The sequence below is a fragment of the Coloeus monedula genome, assembly GCF_965178545.1.
Source record: "Coloeus monedula genome assembly, chromosome: 16".
In the NCBI taxonomy this organism is placed as follows: Eukaryota; Metazoa; Chordata; class Aves; order Passeriformes; family Corvidae; genus Coloeus; species Coloeus monedula.
The window spans coordinates 351410-367872 of NC_138796.1; the positions used below are offsets into that span (position 1 = coordinate 351410).

Below are 16463 nucleotides of genomic sequence, written 5' to 3' on the forward strand. Positions count from 1 at the left end.
TGAATACCAAGATTAAACCTTGTGACAGTACCAAATCAAGTGTACTCATATACTAGGCATCATGTGGTTAAGGGACTCTACAGCAAAATCAAAAGCCACAGTAGTGCATGTTGTTTAGACTAATCCCTGGTATTACACAAACCCGTTTTCTCCATAGCTTCAGCTTTTCTTAATAGCTGCTATCATCTTTGTTGGTTTTAGGGTTTTAATTAAGGATTTTAATGGCACAAACCCGATTTTCCGTTTTTATAGTTGAAAACTTAAAAAAAACCGACTCTCTAATTTTGAAGGGAACTAAGTCGTGATAGTATTTTACATTCCTCCTCTCCAAGAAAAGTCTCTGGAGGGTGCAAGTTTGAATATCTATGAATCTGCACAAAAAACCTAGATAGCGTATCATTCAATGAAACCTCCCCAACACAATGCAAGCCAATCATTTCCATTCTGTGCAAAATACTCTCCTGCCAGTAATGACCACCTAAAATCAACCATGCCTAGAAGTTCTAGTCCAGAAAGCATGCACCCTTGAAGGTAATTTCTACATTAACGAGCAGAATTACAAAAAGAAAAAATTCAGAATACAATCGCATATCAGTGATCATTCATTTAGAGCTGTCTCCAATATAAACTGAACATACTCTGTAACTACCAAAAGGTCAAATGAAAATCACCTTAAGCAGGAATTTCACAGACATTCACATTTGGTATTTTTTAATACAACGATCCGCTAAGAAAAACGATCCATAGAAAAATGGTAGGTTGTATAAAACTTATCTTCCAATTCAGGCTGATTTGCGATACATCCTGTTCATCCCTACCTGCGCAATCCGGAAACGACGCCTTTTCCTACCAGTGTAAATTACTACGGCAAGACCAGCACAAAAAGCAGCATGAAGAAATCAAGCTTGCATGATAAGGCTGCCGAAAAACTCGGAAAAGAGGTTTCTTCCATTAAAGTGTCAGTACAACTTTTAACCAGATGAATGCAAGCAAACTTCTGGCACCTCCTTCACTACAGCCGCACTCCCGTCCTCAGTTCTCCTTCTGCAGCTCCAGGGGAGCATTGCTTTCTTGGGCCGTATCGGAGTCCGCGATCTGGCCGGAGAGAACTGCTTCCAGTCGCTCGTCGACCTCCGTTTTGTGTCTGAACACACACCATAGCAACAGCCCCGTGCCCAGCACACAAAGAGGCAACACCTTCACCAATGGCCTCTCGTGGTGGCTCCCCATCGACCGGCTAACGCTCCAAAACCGCGGACTGGCCTTGCTGCCGGAGAAGGGAATGGGTCCCCCGCGCTCCGGATGCGCACCCACCGCACCCTCGGGGTCCCGCCGTCGTGCCAGTCCCCGGCGGGGCCCGGGCAGAAGCGGGGCTCGCCGCGCCCTGCAGAGACACACGCGTGAGCCGCGCAGAAGGCGCACGTAGCGTCCCGGCCCCCCTCCTCACCGCCAGCGGTCACGGTCCGGCCCCCGCCGCAGCCCCCGTCCTCACCGCTAGCAGCCCTGGCCCGGTCCCGCCCGTCTCCTCTCCTCACCGCCAGCGGCCCAGCGCCCAGATCATCCCGCGCCTTCCGGGAACGGAAACGGAAATGCCAGGGCCCCCGGGAGCTGGGTCGCGGCTGCCGTGGCGGGGGCAAGGCCGAGAGGACCCTGGACTAGGGGGGTCGCGAGCCGCACTACAGGAGGCGGCAGGGTGACCGCAGATGGCGCTCACCGACTGCTACAGTGCCGTTTCCATAGCTTGTGTTGGAAGAGTCCATTTTATTCCGCATTACGTACAGAGACTTGCCAGGTATTCTCTTCCCACAACTGTGCTTTTACAACAATTCAGCGGTTTCATCGCACCTTTCTGTCAGATCCTGACCAACTTTCATTTATCCCGACAGCCAAATACGACATTAACCTTTGAACACGAGTGGGTGGAGTGGCGTGTTCTGCGCTGCTGTGGCAGAAAACGTTTCTTTTTCTGCTCAAGTGTGCCCAGAAAACTTTTTAGCATACAGATTGAAATAATATGCCCTTAATACTGTATTTAGTACCTTTCTTACATCTTGCAGCACTGGTCTTGAGCTCGTTTGTGTTTACTCCAACTGTTACCACACTTGATCAATAAAAATAGCAAAAGCTGGGACTAGACACACAGAATCTGTAAATTTGTGCCAAATATTGGTCTTCGCAAAGAAGCGTTACAAATGTTCTCAGAAACCAGCCAACTAGTCTCATAATGGTGTGCCTTCCCTCTACTACATTCTGTTTGCTTTAGGGAAGAAATTCAAAAAGCCAAGAAGACTCACAAGAAGGTAAATCCCATTTCTGGCATAATACACGTTCAGTTTAATTTACAGTCTGTACCACCCAAGTTTCTTCATACAGTGTAATTCCAAATTCCTGTATCGCCATGCAGGTGCTTGTCATCCTTTGACCTATTAAGAACCGATGCCACTGCAGTTGCCAGATGGTGACTTACGTACTCAACACTGGTATTTCCAGCTGAAAAATTTTGTTTTTAAATAAGACATCAGTTATTTTTGCTTTTAAACACCAAAACATTTTTGTCACAGAATTCACTAAATAATTTTGAAATAAGTCATCTAAAGTGAATTCTGCTTTTGATTATTCAGTGCTAATCTGCAATAATTAAAAGAACTACTGCAATAATGAAAGAACTACCAAACAGGCAGAAATACTGTGCAAATTACATAGTTAATAATGTGCAGATAACGTGCTACACAAAATTTTTATGAGTTTTTTCCTAGAAAAGTTTCCCAAAGCAAAAAGAAAAAAACTAAGTATGTCACTAATTTTAAGCTAATTTAATTAGCTCAAAGGTTGTTTTGTTGAAGTGCCAATGCTGAACATAAAATCTGTAAAAGAAAATAGATCTGTATTCATGTATGTATGTATATTTCCGGAAATTCAATTCTCCCTTGACAAATAGTTCATGTAATAAAGGGCATGATGGTCTGGAAGGAATGAGGGAAAACAAACAATCACAAAACCACTCAAAAACCAAACTACAAACCCCTCCAAAAAAATCAAAAAACAACTCGTCTGGAATTAGTCCAGATAAGCCGTGCTCATTCAAAGCCAGCACCAGTCTTTCCTTCTAAAAACTGCATGTGATATGGTACTTACCTAACGGAAATCAAAGAGAGGGAAGAAAGAAACAGGCGATTTCAAAAAAGGAAAAAAACAATCCAAAAAGATCTAGAGAAAACTTCAAGTGTTATGAAAGAAATTAGGCCTTGTGGTTAATATACAGAAAGTGGAGTCACTTCAAAGACACACTTGTGCTATTAATCATGTAATACCGATTTCCTTTTAAATTGGCACCTTAAGGACTGGAGACAAACTTCAGTTACAACAGCAGTCAAAATTTTTCTATAAAGCTACAATTTCAAGACATCAACAGATTTTTCGAGGACAAAGTAAGTCCTTGTGCACAGGAATCAAACCTAAGTACTTATTAAAACCTTTGTCTACCGAATTTTACCTCCATATATGCCAGATTATTTAATTGTTGCTGTAACTGAAAACAGCATTGGGGTATTCACATTCTGAGCAAACAATCATGGAAAAGAACACTACCAAAAAAAACTCACCAGAATTTCCTTTGTATGCAATACCATGCCAATGTAATAAAACTTTGAGTTTTTTTATTTCTTCAGAAAGTTGCCTGTATTCCTAAGAAAGAAAATACATTTACAATAGTTCTCCAACTTTTCAAATACATACCTAAACTGGGGGCTTTTAAGAAAAAAATGCCTCTGTGCACAGCTGTTACACCTTTTGGCTTTAAAGATGTTAAACTAAAGAGAACAGTGCAAATTTTAGAAAAAGATATGTCTGTGTTGCCAAAAGAGGAGCCAGCTTTTTTCAAGCCCAAGAGTAAAAATTACGAATGCTTTTTGTAACTATTTCAAATCTGCTCTGTAACTAGCATTTTATCATAGACCAAAATCTTAAGTTTGCTTCAGGACTACCCTTGTTTTCTTATTATCATAATGCTGCAGTCTGGAAATTTGTGACCTCCTCAACTCTTGACCTAGTAACTTCATGTTTTTGCTCTCAGCAGTTTCTGTTAACTGACAGAGACAGGGATTGCCTAGTTCTTTTGAGACTCAAACCACATACCTGAAATCTCAGAGAAGCCAAATTTTTGGTTGTGTTTTGGTGTTTATGTGAATAAAGATAGAGCAAAATAATAAGTATTTAAGATTCTGTGGTTACCAAAACAGCCAATTTATGTCAATTAAGCTACGATGGAGCCAGAAAAAGAAGTACAAATTATTAAATACTGTATTGTTAACGAATGAAAAAAAATTACGACTGTTCCAGCTCCTATCAGATCAAAATGGTGATCTTTATATTAAAGTATATTCAGCTTAACCATGGTTTTATTTGGTTACATTCATGAATTACTACATGGTGTTTTGTCTTTGCTACATTTTTCAAATAAAAAGACAACAGCAACTGCTTCTCTGTATTATAACGGATGAATTCCTTTCCATGCTCTTTTTCTGATGTTCAGGTCGCACTCTTCTAGGCTGAGCACACCTTCTACCTCTATTTTCCCCATTCCAATTCTGTTGCAGAAGAACTGTTCACATACACAAGAGTAATTCAGAAATGAATACAGCCATTCTGCCTTTTGGTTGTGCAACAGCCAGTGCATTCTTACGCAAGTCTGGGTAATTATCCACAGAGAGAAGCGTCAACTTTCTCGAGGTCGGTTACACATGTATCTTCAGTAGTACTTCCTTCCTGTCTCCAGACTGGTATTCCCCAGAAGGAGTACCTACAAGGTGTTCATAACCCAAGTGTATATGCTAATTCCTTCATAACCCCCATTTTCTTACTGGGCATTCATTTTTGCTGGTTTGTTTTTGACTTAGGGGCTAGAATAAAGATACCAAATCACACTGTATGCAGGCTGTTACATATTGAAACCAGAAAAGATAACCCCATGAACAGATTCAGCTCAATACCAAGGGCGTTTACATAATACTCTCCCCACTGATACCGTCATACAGTGAAAAGGTGGCAATTTAATTCCACACTGTAAATATTGTGCTCTATACCTTATTGCACATCTCCACTGTTTCAAATTCCAGAGTTATTTTCTTACTCTGTTTTTCAGCTTCATTTTCTTCTGTTGCTTTCAGAAGTCCTGCTTCCTCAAAAATCTCTTTCAGTATTTTTCTGTAACCCTAAAAAAGAAAGTTTCCAAAAGGTGATCGATCAATCTATTCAACTCTCATCTCTTCTTGTAATTTTCACTGGCCATTCCAAGTCCTCAAGCTTCATTACCAGTTCATATAGTAGTTACAGAACACGAAAATTACTATTTGCCAACCACAGAATAAATGCATCTACTCCGAAAGGAGAAACTACAGAAGCCAGGTTTGGCTATTTGACAGGAATTGTTTTTTTTACCAAATAGAGTTGGAAAAAATTAATAAACCTGGTCAGTTATTAGTTCATCATACAGAAGCTGCTCTGCTTCATCCCACTTCCTTTGCAGTGCTTCAGTCAGAGTTGGATAAACTGAAAAACAGAAGTCAAACCATGTAAAAAGCTAGAGCACTGTCCTCCATTAGTTAATTCCTCCTCTAGTATCATGCAAGCATATTTGTTTTAAGAACTCAACGTTTCTATACAGTACAAAGTCTCTACTGCTTTCAAGAACTGGGCTTACGCTTCAATTGCGCTTCACACGTTTGAAGTTTCTGGAGAATGACCAGAAATTTTTCTTATTTCCAAATACAAGGCCTCATATTCCTTTGCTCAGTGTAATTCTAACTGAGCTTTTTTGTAATGTAAGTAAAATAACAGCTACCACAGGGCTTATTCCTACAGTCCAAGAAAAAAAAAATTCTGTGGGTCTACACTAGCTAGCAATGACAGTTTATTCGAGAAATACCTATGTGTTATAATGACTGGGATTTAAAATACACTTCATAATTATATGTTAACATTTAATACAAGTTTATATTAACGTACAAACTCAACCTAAAAATGTACGCTCTGAGGATACTGTTAATATGCCAGCTGCTCCACAAAATATTCTCTAAATCTTACCTAAAAGTGAGTGGGGATGGCACACGAGAGGAGTCTCAAATGTCAGAGAGTAAACGCAAGTACTTGGCTCAGACACGTAAGCCAATTTATTGCTCTTTCCACAAACAAGATGAACCTAAACATCAGTAAAAACAGAGATGAGCACAAAAGGTCTACATGAAACAAAACCAGCACTGATGATCAGTTTGCTGTGTTCCCATGCTAGTAGATGCATTTCTGCAAATACTGTCATGTCAAAGCTTCCAGTGCTTTTTTTTTTTTTCCCCAACAGAAAAAGCATTGTAGGAAGCACACCGTCCATTTATCTTACCAAATGTGAAAATTGTTTTCTCTAATGGGAAATGATTCTCCCCCCCTACCATTGTTCCTTGGACTTCTAAGCACCATATTTCCAGCAAGAATGAGAGTAAAAAGGAGGGTGAATAGGACACCCTTTAGAATCTCATCTAACGTAAGCACAATTTTCTTAAATTTTATTTCTGACCAATGTGCTAACTGAAGAATACAAGACACATCCAGACTGCAGAGAAATGTTTTCATCTTCAGATTTGCAGCACCAATATTTTCTGTCTTCAAAACGAAATGCCAGTGAAAGATTGCAATCACAACATCAAAGGTCCTACAAAAATATTAATTCTTTCTGCAGCTTCTATGGGAACTAAAGATGTTAACCAGGCACCTCCATTGGAGTATAACATTTTCACCTTGGCCAGGATATGGCAGCCAAGTTGGCAGCTAATCACAAGAGATTCAACAAGGCAAAGTGCTGCTACTTGGGTCATGACAACCCCGTGCACTGCTCCAGGCTTGGGCGAGAATAGCTGGAAAGCTGCCTGGTGGAAAAAGACCTGGGGATGCTGGTTGAGAGGTGCTACTCACCAGGCTTGTGCTCTAGACCCTTCCACAGCTCCACTGCCCTTCTCTGGACACACTCCATGACCTCAAATCATTCTTGAGATGCTCCTAGTGCTTGTTCTAACACCATACTTCAGCTTCTCAGCATGCTATTGTTAACTGCCTAATTCTTTTCCCTCCTTTTTCCAGCATGTTCTTAATAGGCTGGCATCTTAAATTCAACAAAGAGCTCTTTTTCTTTATTTTGCCTGACACACGTTACAAAGCACTGTACCGTATTTCTATCAAGGAAAAAAAGAGTTGTAAGTAACCAGTGAGAAAACATAAGTCAAAGTCTTCAAAATTTTATCCCGATTCTAGCTTTCCTCTTCCATTCATTCATGTAGTTCCTGCAGGAATTTGTCTTTATGTTTTCTATCACAGCTTAAATGATGACTTCTTCAGGGTAGGAATGTTTCAGTTTGTAGTCTCACAAGTGTATGTAGAGTCATGTTGTCTGAATTAGCATAGTCAAAGTTACTATACCTTTGTCTGTCTGCTCTTAGTTTCACAGGAGTCTCCTTCCCTCATCCACATTCCAACAAACGTGTTGTTGTCAATTTCCCATTCATGCCAGATTCTGAAAAAAGAGGACATTATTTTGTTTTAAGTTACTGGAAAAAAAAGGATGAACCCTCAGGAAGAAAATCAAGAACGCCCTCATACCATGTTCAATTTAAGTGTAAATACTTCATTTTTGTTGTCTGAGTATTTCCATTTCCTACAGCCTTGGAAGCAGTGTAGTTTGTTACCCAGGTTGCTATATAGGGCACATCAGTAGCACTTTCTGAGAGCGGAGCTTTGGATCAAATTTCAGTTTGGAAACCATTTGCACTTAGAAATCTGTGTTTAAGTCCAGTAAAATACAGTTAATACATCAATCCCACCACAAATTCCATGAGACTAAGTACCCTGTGCAACTCAGTTTGTTTGCAGGATTTTTAGAGCTGGTGAGAGCACCTACAAAAACTAGTCTACTTCTGCTAGTCCTAAAGCAAATGATACCCTCAGCATGGTGATCTACCAGTTTTCTCACATACCGGCTTACCATTTTGCACATAGGAAAAAAAAGAGACAACTATATGCAAAATATTTAGAAAAGCAATGCTCTGGTTGATACTTAGATTTATTTTAGGTATTATGATCCGGTGGTATTATGATCCAGGGTCTTTAAATACTTTGGGATACTTTTTTTTTGGGTCTGCATTGAGCGTTTTATAACTTATAATGTTTAACAACCATTAGGCATAAAGCACTTTTTTCATTTTGTAATTTTTGTATTCAAGTCAAACTGCAAATAGTTAATGGACATGCAATCTGTGCTAATATAAGCTGCAGTCAGACATTATTGAATTTCTCACATGAACATACCACACTTGCAGTTGGCATTGGTTATTAATCAGTCTCCAGCTAAAATACTGTGTTAGTATTTATCAACAACAAAAAAAATCTGAATTTTTCAAGACAGCGTCCCTCTATGCATAATACCTTGGGAACTACCATGACCTAAGCTGACCAATAGAGAAATCTTAATTTTAAAACTGCCTCCTTTTTTACAATCTATGAAGTGGCCTGCTAACAACATAGCTAAAACGTAAAAGGTCTAAATGCCTCACCCTAAAATCCCACTATAGGCATTCCAACGAAAAGTCTGCTCATGCTGGGTGACATTATGGAAAGGACAAAACTCATACTTGTACCTTAAAATGAGAGAAAGGAAAAAGAAAATAAGAGACGTTTCAGACTGGAATACAAAACCAGTTAATTCCTAGTAAGTATATAGAAACAAATATCCAAATCCATTACTCACGTGGATTCCATGAAACTGAAACACTTGCCAGCAAGCCTAAAGAGATGTGCAGGGCCTAAAAACATCACAACATGACATAAAGGAAAAAGAATGTTTTGGTTAAATTTAAGCAAGCTTCTGCAGTGACAAAAGTGCGAGGAGCATGTGACAAATTTAGTTTTCTGCTGTACATAGGAATTTTTTATCTTTCATATGAATTACTGTTAAGTTCTCACTAGCACTATACCGGTTTGCATCATGACCTTTGACGTTTTTCATTCTCACTATCCAGTGAAATAGATAAACCTCTTTTTAAAACAAAAATAAGAAACCTGTGTAAAAATAAACATTTGGAGGCCAGGTCCATAAAAGGAATCATCAGTGCAGATCATGCCAAAGTCTAACACTGAAATCACTGAAACTCTTGCTTGGCAGCTGTCTGTCTCCGAAGTCATTCAAACTCTGCAAGTTTATACTAGTAAAGCCCATTTGTTCAAAATGTTGACAGCACTGCATATTTCAGTTTCACTGAGATTCTCAAACTGAATATTCTTTTTCACCGTTTGCCTTCATGGTCTGATCCAGGTAGTACTCAACAAGATAAACCTTTTGCTGTCAGACAGGACAGCAGCTGCAATTCTACTCTTGTAGTATTGACTACAAGGCTTGCTGTCAAAGGAATCAAGACAGGTAACTAACTTGTCATTAAAAAGAGCATCAAAAGTTCTGAAGTACGTGCTAGAGGAGTATTTCAGTATCTCTTGTATAAGGAAATTTTCCTTGGAATTACTAAATACTTACGAGGAAAGAAGAAAAGAGATTACAACGCATATAAAATAAAACCCCATCCTGGGCTCTAACTCCCGCTGTCAGGACTGCATGGGTACTTTTTCCAAGTATCTAGACAAGCAATCCTACAAACAAAGGTCAGACCACCAGAATCATGCCCTCCAGAATGCCTTAACCACTGCGATACAGGCAGGTTCTCTTTCCCAAGTGTTTTCCTGACTGTATGATCTTGCATTTCATTCTAGAGATAGGCTTGGCCAAAGGGTTTGCTCCTCTGCTACATGAAATCTGTGCCCTAGCAATTAGGATGCTCTAGAAGAGAAATTAACAGAACTATTACCCCAATTGTTTTGTAGAAGAAAAGAGCAAGTACGGTTTCCATGCTAAAGAAATAATTGTGCAAGGCAGGGGTCCATGCCCTAGATTCGTGTTCCATATACACCCCCAATTTTTGGCTACATGTACAATCCCACAACAAAGAAAGAAGGATTTCTGGTGTGTTGCCCTTTTTTCCTGCTATGTTTGGCATCTTCCCATTCAGCATTCTATTACTAATCCCATTTCTAACTATTTCACTTTTCACAGGCAGTACATGCAGAATTTGATTTGAGTTTATAAAACATGACAAAAAACATTAAGCATAGTCACATTCAATGTCGCCATACCAAAATGCCTTTCTTGAATCTGAACAAGGTTTAAGTCTGTGCCTAAGGTTAGCAGAGAGACAAGAGTTACTCCCTTTTGCTTTGTCTGCCTTCAGTGCTTATCTGCTCTCCTCCTCAGATGGCCTAGAATTTTTTACATTCTTGTTCATTTTGCTTAAGTGGTGTATTTATGTTGCAACACCTAGGCTGTGTGTGAAACTGAGGCCCTCTGACTGGCTCCAAGACTACTCTTAGGACTTTTTTTAAAAACTATATTTAGGTATTAAGTACTACCAGATGATGGGATTACTTTCATATGATAATCCCAATGACATCAAGGACGTCAAGAAGAAAGGAGTGTTTACTGTGGGTCAAAAGGATCTGCGTCAGGCTGAAAAAACACAGAATAAAACATATGGATAGTACTGTCACAAAACCAGTATAAACAGCACTGGGACCTGGAACCACCAGTGAAGTCAATCTAGGTTTTAACTCTTCAGAGCACAATAAAACACATTTGCCCGTGCTTATTTTCCGTGATGCTTCTAAAATCACATGCAAAATTAGGTTTTGTGTGCGTAAAGTCGAAGTAGACTATTTGCATTGCAAACAACTGTTGCTAAATGATAAAAACCGTACCAACCCCCCCCCCCCCCCCCCCCCAAAACGGTTGCATATACCTGATACTGCAGATGGGGACATCTTTGGCTGCAGCCTATTTGTTTGAGGCAAGAATGGGTTATTCAACCTTTCAAAAGAAGGAAAGTTAAACGTTTAAGGGTGAGTTACGCATCTGGCCGCGCATACATCCTCCCCTACCTGTGCGTCCCAATACCGATGGCCGCTGCCCGCGGGCCACCAGCGGGGTCTGTGCCAGCGCCCCGGCCCGGCGCCCCATCTCCGGAGGAAGAAATGGGCTGGAGCGGGCACAACGGCAGACAGAGCCGAACCCGCCGAGTGCGGGTGGAGCGCGGGACACGGCGAGCGGGCGGCCACGTACCCGAACGTATTCGGCTCCTCCACGATCTTCATCTTCCCCGCCGAGGCGAAGAGACCTGCGAGGAGAGAGCAGTTTGGCCGCGGCGGATGGACCAAGCCGCCAGCGCGCCCGCTCGCCCCGCGGCCCCCGCACTCACCCAGCGCCGCGCTCAGCGCCGCCAGGAGCAGCCGGGCCGCCATCGCCGGTGCCGCGGGAAGCGGAAGTGCGCGCGCAGCGGGGCGGTGTCTCCGCCGGGCGCGGCCATGGAGCACCGCCGGCGCGGGAGCCGGCGCGGGAGCGGGCGCGGGGCTCGCAGCCTCGAGACTTTCGCGGTGGAAGCGGAGGCCGCGCTGAGAGGTGCGTGAGGCGCCGCGGGACGCGGACAAGGGCAGGCACGTCCCGCCGGGCTCTGCCGCGTCGGCGCTGGGCACTGATGTACACTTGCTGTTTACAGCTTGCCTGGAGGGCGAGAGGGCCGCGGATGGGGGCGCTCGGGAGGCCAAGTTCCCCTGCCCCCTTGCCATGTGGGAGCTCGGACACTGCGATCCCAAGAAATGCACCGGGAGAAAACTAGCCCGGAAAGGGTTGCTGCGAACCCTGCGCCTCCGCCAGAGATTCGCGGGCGTCATCCTCAGCCCGCTGGCCACGGAGTATGTCTCTCCCGCTGACAGGTGGGGGGCTCCGGTGCCTGTTGGCAAACCCGGGCCGAAGGTGGGATGGAGAGGCGCAGACTGTGAGGGAGAGCACTTGGTTCAAACACGGTCCTGACGCTGTATTAGGGAGAGCATTTTAAGCCCTGATTCACGGTCGAAACTGACCTTCTTATTATATTACACCCATGCATGAACATGAGAAATAGAGCCGTTTTATCAAATCAGCGTAACATTTTTACACAGCTGGTATCAGATGAGAAAAGCATCTGTAGATCCCAATGAAAAATCAAGGTGCACATCTTGTAGGTTAATTACTTCAGAGCACGGGCCTGTAGCTACTGTATCTTTTATCGTTCCATATTTAAGGTCCTCGGTTAGAGAACGCAATGTGTTAACCAGAAAACCTTTTTGGAGAAATGAGAATTTCCTTAAAATGTGCCTGCAGAACTTTTATAAAGGTGTACTTACTCAGAGAAAAGATTTGTCTTTAAAAGCTAGCAGAGAACCTATATCTGAACTTTGGTGTAGTTTAAAATGTGAACATTACTATTAATCACACTCCTCTGTAGCATTTTTAAACCTAGAAGTATTCACATTTCATTTTGAAACACATGGATAAACCTTTTTTTTGCTGTTTGCATGTTTGGAGGAAAACCGTGCTACTAATTCTTTCTCATTGCATCTCTGTTTTAGGTTATTGTAAGGCACATGGGTTTTGATTGACAAAGCAGGGGTCATATGCAAGTTTGTTGCCAATATAAAGCAGCAATTTGAATTCTCACTTTATCAGTGTAATGGTGACAATTTTTCAAATACAGTGGCGTTTCTTTTTTTCAGGCGTGTCATTGCTCAGAGTGGAATTGCAGTCATAGATTGCTCCTGGGCCAAATTAGAAGAAACTCCCTTTAAGAGAATGAGAGGGGGCCATCTGCGGTTGCTGCCTTACTTGGTTGCTGCAAATCCTGTAAACTATGGTCGGCCGTGCAAGCTGTCCTGCGTGGAAGCTTTTGCTGCAGCATTTTGCATTGTCGGTAGGCTCAATTTGTCTGATGTGAAGTACGTTGCTAGCAATTCTTATATCCTTAATAAATCAGAAGAGATGGTCTGCGACAAAAGAAACTGTAATGCTGTCACACGGGTCATCACTTTCTTGAGTTTGGGATTAGATTGTCTAGCTTTCTTCCAAGTGCTTGTATCGGTGACACTGAGGTATCTGTGCAGTTCATGTCAGCTACTAAACAGGACACAAACTGATAATCCTCATTTTGTCGGGATGGTGCGTAACATCAGAAGAACTTTAAAAAAAGACAGAAGACAGAAGACAAATCCTTAGGCACCTTTGCCTTAGTGACAGGTAGCAGCTGGCTGTTAATAGGGCGAGGTCCGGGTAAGAACAAAAGAAATTGCCTGTCCCCCCCCACCTCCCCCCCCCCCCGATGTTTTGCAGACTCATCACTGAACTTTGATAAGATAAATGCTCTACCATACTGCAGACAACTCTTAATCTTCTTAAGACACTGTATGTACAATATGTACTGAAGGGCTGTGGGACCTAGAGTTTGAATCATTCATTACCTGTTCAAAATATGTAACACTCACTAAAAGGCTATGAACTACTCTTGGATTCAGTTCCATGATTCAAGTTAAACTGAAATTTGAAAATATTTGTAGTTTTTCCAAAAGTTTTAATCTCCAAACACTGAAAGAAACACTGGCAAACGTCTCTCTATTGCATTGATACGTAGGCGTGTACTGAACTGGAAACGTGTAAACCGAGTGAAATCTCACACTAAGGAAGATAACTGATAATTTATTTTCTGTTTTAGGATTCCCAGATCTAGCCACCATTCTCCTAAGGAAATTTAAATGGGGTAAGGCATTTATTGACCTGAACAAAAATCTCTTGGAAAAATACGCAGCTTGTCATTGCCAGGACGACATTGTAAGCATTGAGAAGGACTTTTTAGCCAGTGTCCAAGAAAAAAAAGATGAAGAAGTAGGTAAGAGAAAAACACAGAAATACTACACATGCCCTTTTTATACTACACCTGCCCTTTTTCTAAGCAGTTTCTTTACAGTCTTTAACCTAAATCTCATGAAAATACCAGAAGGTGGAAGATAAATGCTTTGTTGAAATGTGTTCTGTCTTTATACTGTGCTAAGTGTGGCTCTTCGCCCATTTTTTTCAACGAAAGCAATTTAATATATAGAGTAGTGTATTCACAGTTGAACTGTGAAGCAGTTACCCTTATTCAACTAACCAAATTGGAAGAAGTAGGAGCAAAAAGAAAGTATGATGCTTCCTTGTTTTATATACAGATGTTAAAAGCAATTAAAGCACACTCCCACCTACAATCCTACGTATTTCCTGGTTGAACTGCAGAACCTAGGCTATCATGCCTTGTTTAACTTTTCTGAGGTTTGACAGTTCTTTCCAGCTACCTCAGCCAAAGTAAGCCCAGCCCCACCCTTACTCAGCAAGAGCTAAACCTGGACAGCTGTAATTCACTTCTCAGTGGACATCAGCTAACGAGATAGCCCTTTTAGAATTTAATGATTTTGAGACCATCCATGTTTTCTTACCCAAAGCCTTAGAAACCTACTCATACAATCTGACTACCTCTAAAGAGCTACTGAACCCCTTCCAGGGGGTGAGGGAAGAGTGAAAAGCCTAGAATGGGCAGGCAGGACTTGGGTTATTTCTGCACCTCCCCTGGTTTCTCATCAAACAACTATGATAAACTTATGAGAAATGTGAACCAGACTTTCTGTCCCTTCCCCTCCCTGCTAATAATCTATGAAAATGAAGGTAGACCGTTAAAAAAATGCTTTTTTCATCTGCAGTTTTTCCTTATTTTTTCCAGATCCATTTGACATTGACTTAGACAAAGAATTTTCTAATCCCAACAGGCCAGTCAATTCCTCAGGGTAATGAAATTTAATTTCAATACTTGTTTCTCTTACTGTAAGTTATTTTGCCTTTATAATCCTGAAAAATGTTTCCAGTCTAGCACAAAGCAAGGAAGACTCTGAGGAGGACAGCATGAGCAATCCAGATGAAGCCACTGAAAGCAGTGAAAGCACTGACGAGAGCAGTCCAGAAGAAACAAAAATACAACAGGAAATAAAAATGCCCAATAATCCCAAAGAGTCGTAACATCTTGTATAAAGAAATCATCTTGCAAATACTTGAGTGCGTCTTGTTCACCTGTAACTTGGTGCTTACCAAACATCAGTCTCTATGCAGGTTTATAGGTCTTTTTATGCACGAGGGCTCTAGGTTATTTAATTTTTAGGTAAGTATGGAATGTTAAATTATTTTGTAAGGAGCTTGAAGCTTAGTTACAAGTTAAAAAATAAACAACCCTGTATTCTAATCAACATGTCTGGAAAGTGGTTTATAGGGATTATTTTTAACTAATAGTATATTAGGTAAACTTTCTTAACTTCTCATCTGTATTTCAGCAGGAAAACATGACTAAGCTATTGTCCTGTTCATGGTACCTACCACATAAGAAGTCCCTGACTCTTCGCAGGCTTGAACCTGCCACGTGTATTTCAACTACTTCATCTATTTAGAATAAACTGAGCAAAGCTTAAAAGGAAAAAATGCTTCTTGGAATTGCTTTAACGTCTCCCTGTGTCTTTTCAGGAACTTTAATTGCTCATTTTATTTACTCTGATACAGTCCTAAGCAACACACTGCTTTGGCACTTCATATTCAGAACTGTACTGTGAAACTTCAGATCACAGGTTCATCAATGCTATCTCTGTGTATTTGCATCACTCAAAGTGGCACCGTACCAAGTCAGAAATACACAGTGTCTAGCCCTTAAACCTTTGTGTCAAGACGCGCACCCAGCACTAGTGTCTTAGGTCACTTTTCCCTATGCCTGCCAGTTTGTATCATAAAAATGAGCTGTTAGCAGTTGTTTTCTGTATATTTAAATAGAATACTCTGGAGTTTCAAGCTGTAACCTAAACTTTAAACCCTTCAGTAGAATCAGAGATACTAAGGACAACTCACAGACACGCCTTCAGAAATCAGTTCTTCAGGTCCCAGGACTTTCTCCTCTTGGCCCTCTGCTACTAGAGGGATTAAATGCTAGCGCTACCAGAGCTAGAGCTGGGAGTAACAGCAGCAGTTTGAGTAGTACAAATACTCAATTTCCCTTTTAAAAACACACAAGTAAATTAGTTCTATGAGGAGATTTTTCTTCTGATTCAGTTTCTCAGTAACTTCCCCACCCAAACAAAATTTTTCCCAAATGCACTGTTTTAGCAAGGATTTCTAGATAGCGACAAGGACAGACTGAGAACAATGTGAGGATGTTAGCTATTCTAATTTGGGGGAATACTTTTATATTACAAAGCTATAGTAATCAAATGCAGACGAGCAAAACAGATCTGGGAAGAGAGCTGTATAACTTAGAATACCTTAAGTGTTAAGCAGTAGCCATTTTTTAATAAAAGCACTGAAGAAGCTAAGCTCAGATGGAACAAAGCTTTTCACATTTTTTTTTGTTTTGCAGAATCATTTTGACTAAAAAATACAATTTAAAAAAAGCACTGAAAGTTTAATAGAGGGCGTATCAGCTTCACATACATGAAAATAACTTACATAATTTAACAGA

The 16463-nt window shown here is 41.1% G+C and overlaps 2 protein-coding genes across 6 annotated transcripts; one reads left to right on the plus strand and one right to left on the minus strand.

Moving 5' to 3' along the window:
- Nucleotides 1-1252: 1252 nt before the first annotated feature.
- Nucleotides 1253-11400, minus strand: GNPTG (N-acetylglucosamine-1-phosphate transferase subunit gamma). 4 transcript variants are annotated; one of them, XM_082292182.1, is made up of 12 exons: nucleotides 11334-11400; nucleotides 11198-11252; nucleotides 10878-10945; nucleotides 8786-8840; nucleotides 8592-8675; nucleotides 7462-7555; nucleotides 6082-6196; nucleotides 5465-5547; nucleotides 5082-5210; nucleotides 3603-3684; nucleotides 1493-2490; nucleotides 1253-1384 (listed from the first exon to the last, which is right to left on the minus strand). In XM_082292182.1, exons 1-11 carry the CDS (start codon nucleotides 11374-11376, stop codon nucleotides 2366-2368), a joined length of 933 nt encoding a protein of 310 aa, XP_082148308.1. In that variant the 5' UTR covers nucleotides 11377-11400; the 3' UTR covers nucleotides 1253-1384; nucleotides 1493-2365. The 4 variants fall into 4 exon arrangements, with proteins under 4 accessions (XP_082148308.1, XP_082148306.1, XP_082148305.1 ...); XM_082292179.1 differs by having other exon boundaries at nucleotides 1260-1384; nucleotides 2295-2490; nucleotides 11334-11382; XM_082292180.1 differs by lacking the exons at nucleotides 10878-10945; nucleotides 11198-11252; nucleotides 11334-11400 and adding an exon at nucleotides 11017-11151.
- Nucleotides 11401-11418: 18 nt separating this feature from the next.
- Nucleotides 11419-15439, plus strand: TSR3 (TSR3 ribosome maturation factor). Of its 2 annotated transcripts, none has more exons than XM_082292187.1 (6): nucleotides 11419-11533; nucleotides 11631-11847; nucleotides 12667-12860; nucleotides 13656-13829; nucleotides 14694-14757; nucleotides 14836-15439. In XM_082292187.1, exons 1-6 carry the CDS (start codon nucleotides 11440-11442, stop codon nucleotides 14984-14986), a joined length of 894 nt encoding a protein of 297 aa, XP_082148313.1. In that variant the 5' UTR covers nucleotides 11419-11439; the 3' UTR covers nucleotides 14987-15439. The 2 variants fall into 2 exon arrangements, with proteins under 2 accessions (XP_082148313.1, XP_082148314.1); XM_082292188.1 differs by having other exon boundaries at nucleotides 11631-11826.
- The last annotated feature ends 1024 nt before the right edge of the window (nucleotides 15440-16463 follow it).

Excerpts from the sequence above, each read along its gene's own strand:
- GNPTG (XM_082292182.1), bottom strand. The coding sequence starts at position 11,376 with ATGGCGGCCCGGCTGCTCCTGGCGGCGCTGAGCGCGGCGCTGG. Across the intron at positions 5,211-5,464 it reads ATGAACTAATAACTGACCAG|GGTTACAGAAAAATACTGAA; the intron begins GTTTATTAATTT and ends TTTCTTTTTTAG. Across the intron at positions 3,685-5,081 it reads CAGTGGAGATGTGCAATAAG|GAATACAGGCAACTTTCTGA; the intron begins GTATAGAGCACA and ends TTTCTTTCTTAG.
- TSR3 (XM_082292187.1), top strand. The coding sequence starts at position 11,440 with ATGGAGCACCGCCGGCGCGGGAGCCGGCGCGGGAGCGGGCGCGGGGCT. Across the intron at positions 13,830-14,693 it reads AAAAAAAGATGAAGAAGTAG|ATCCATTTGACATTGACTTA; the intron begins GTAAGAGAAAAA and ends TATTTTTTCCAG. Across the intron at positions 14,758-14,835 it reads AGGCCAGTCAATTCCTCAGG|TCTAGCACAAAGCAAGGAAG; the intron begins GTAATGAAATTT and ends AAATGTTTCCAG.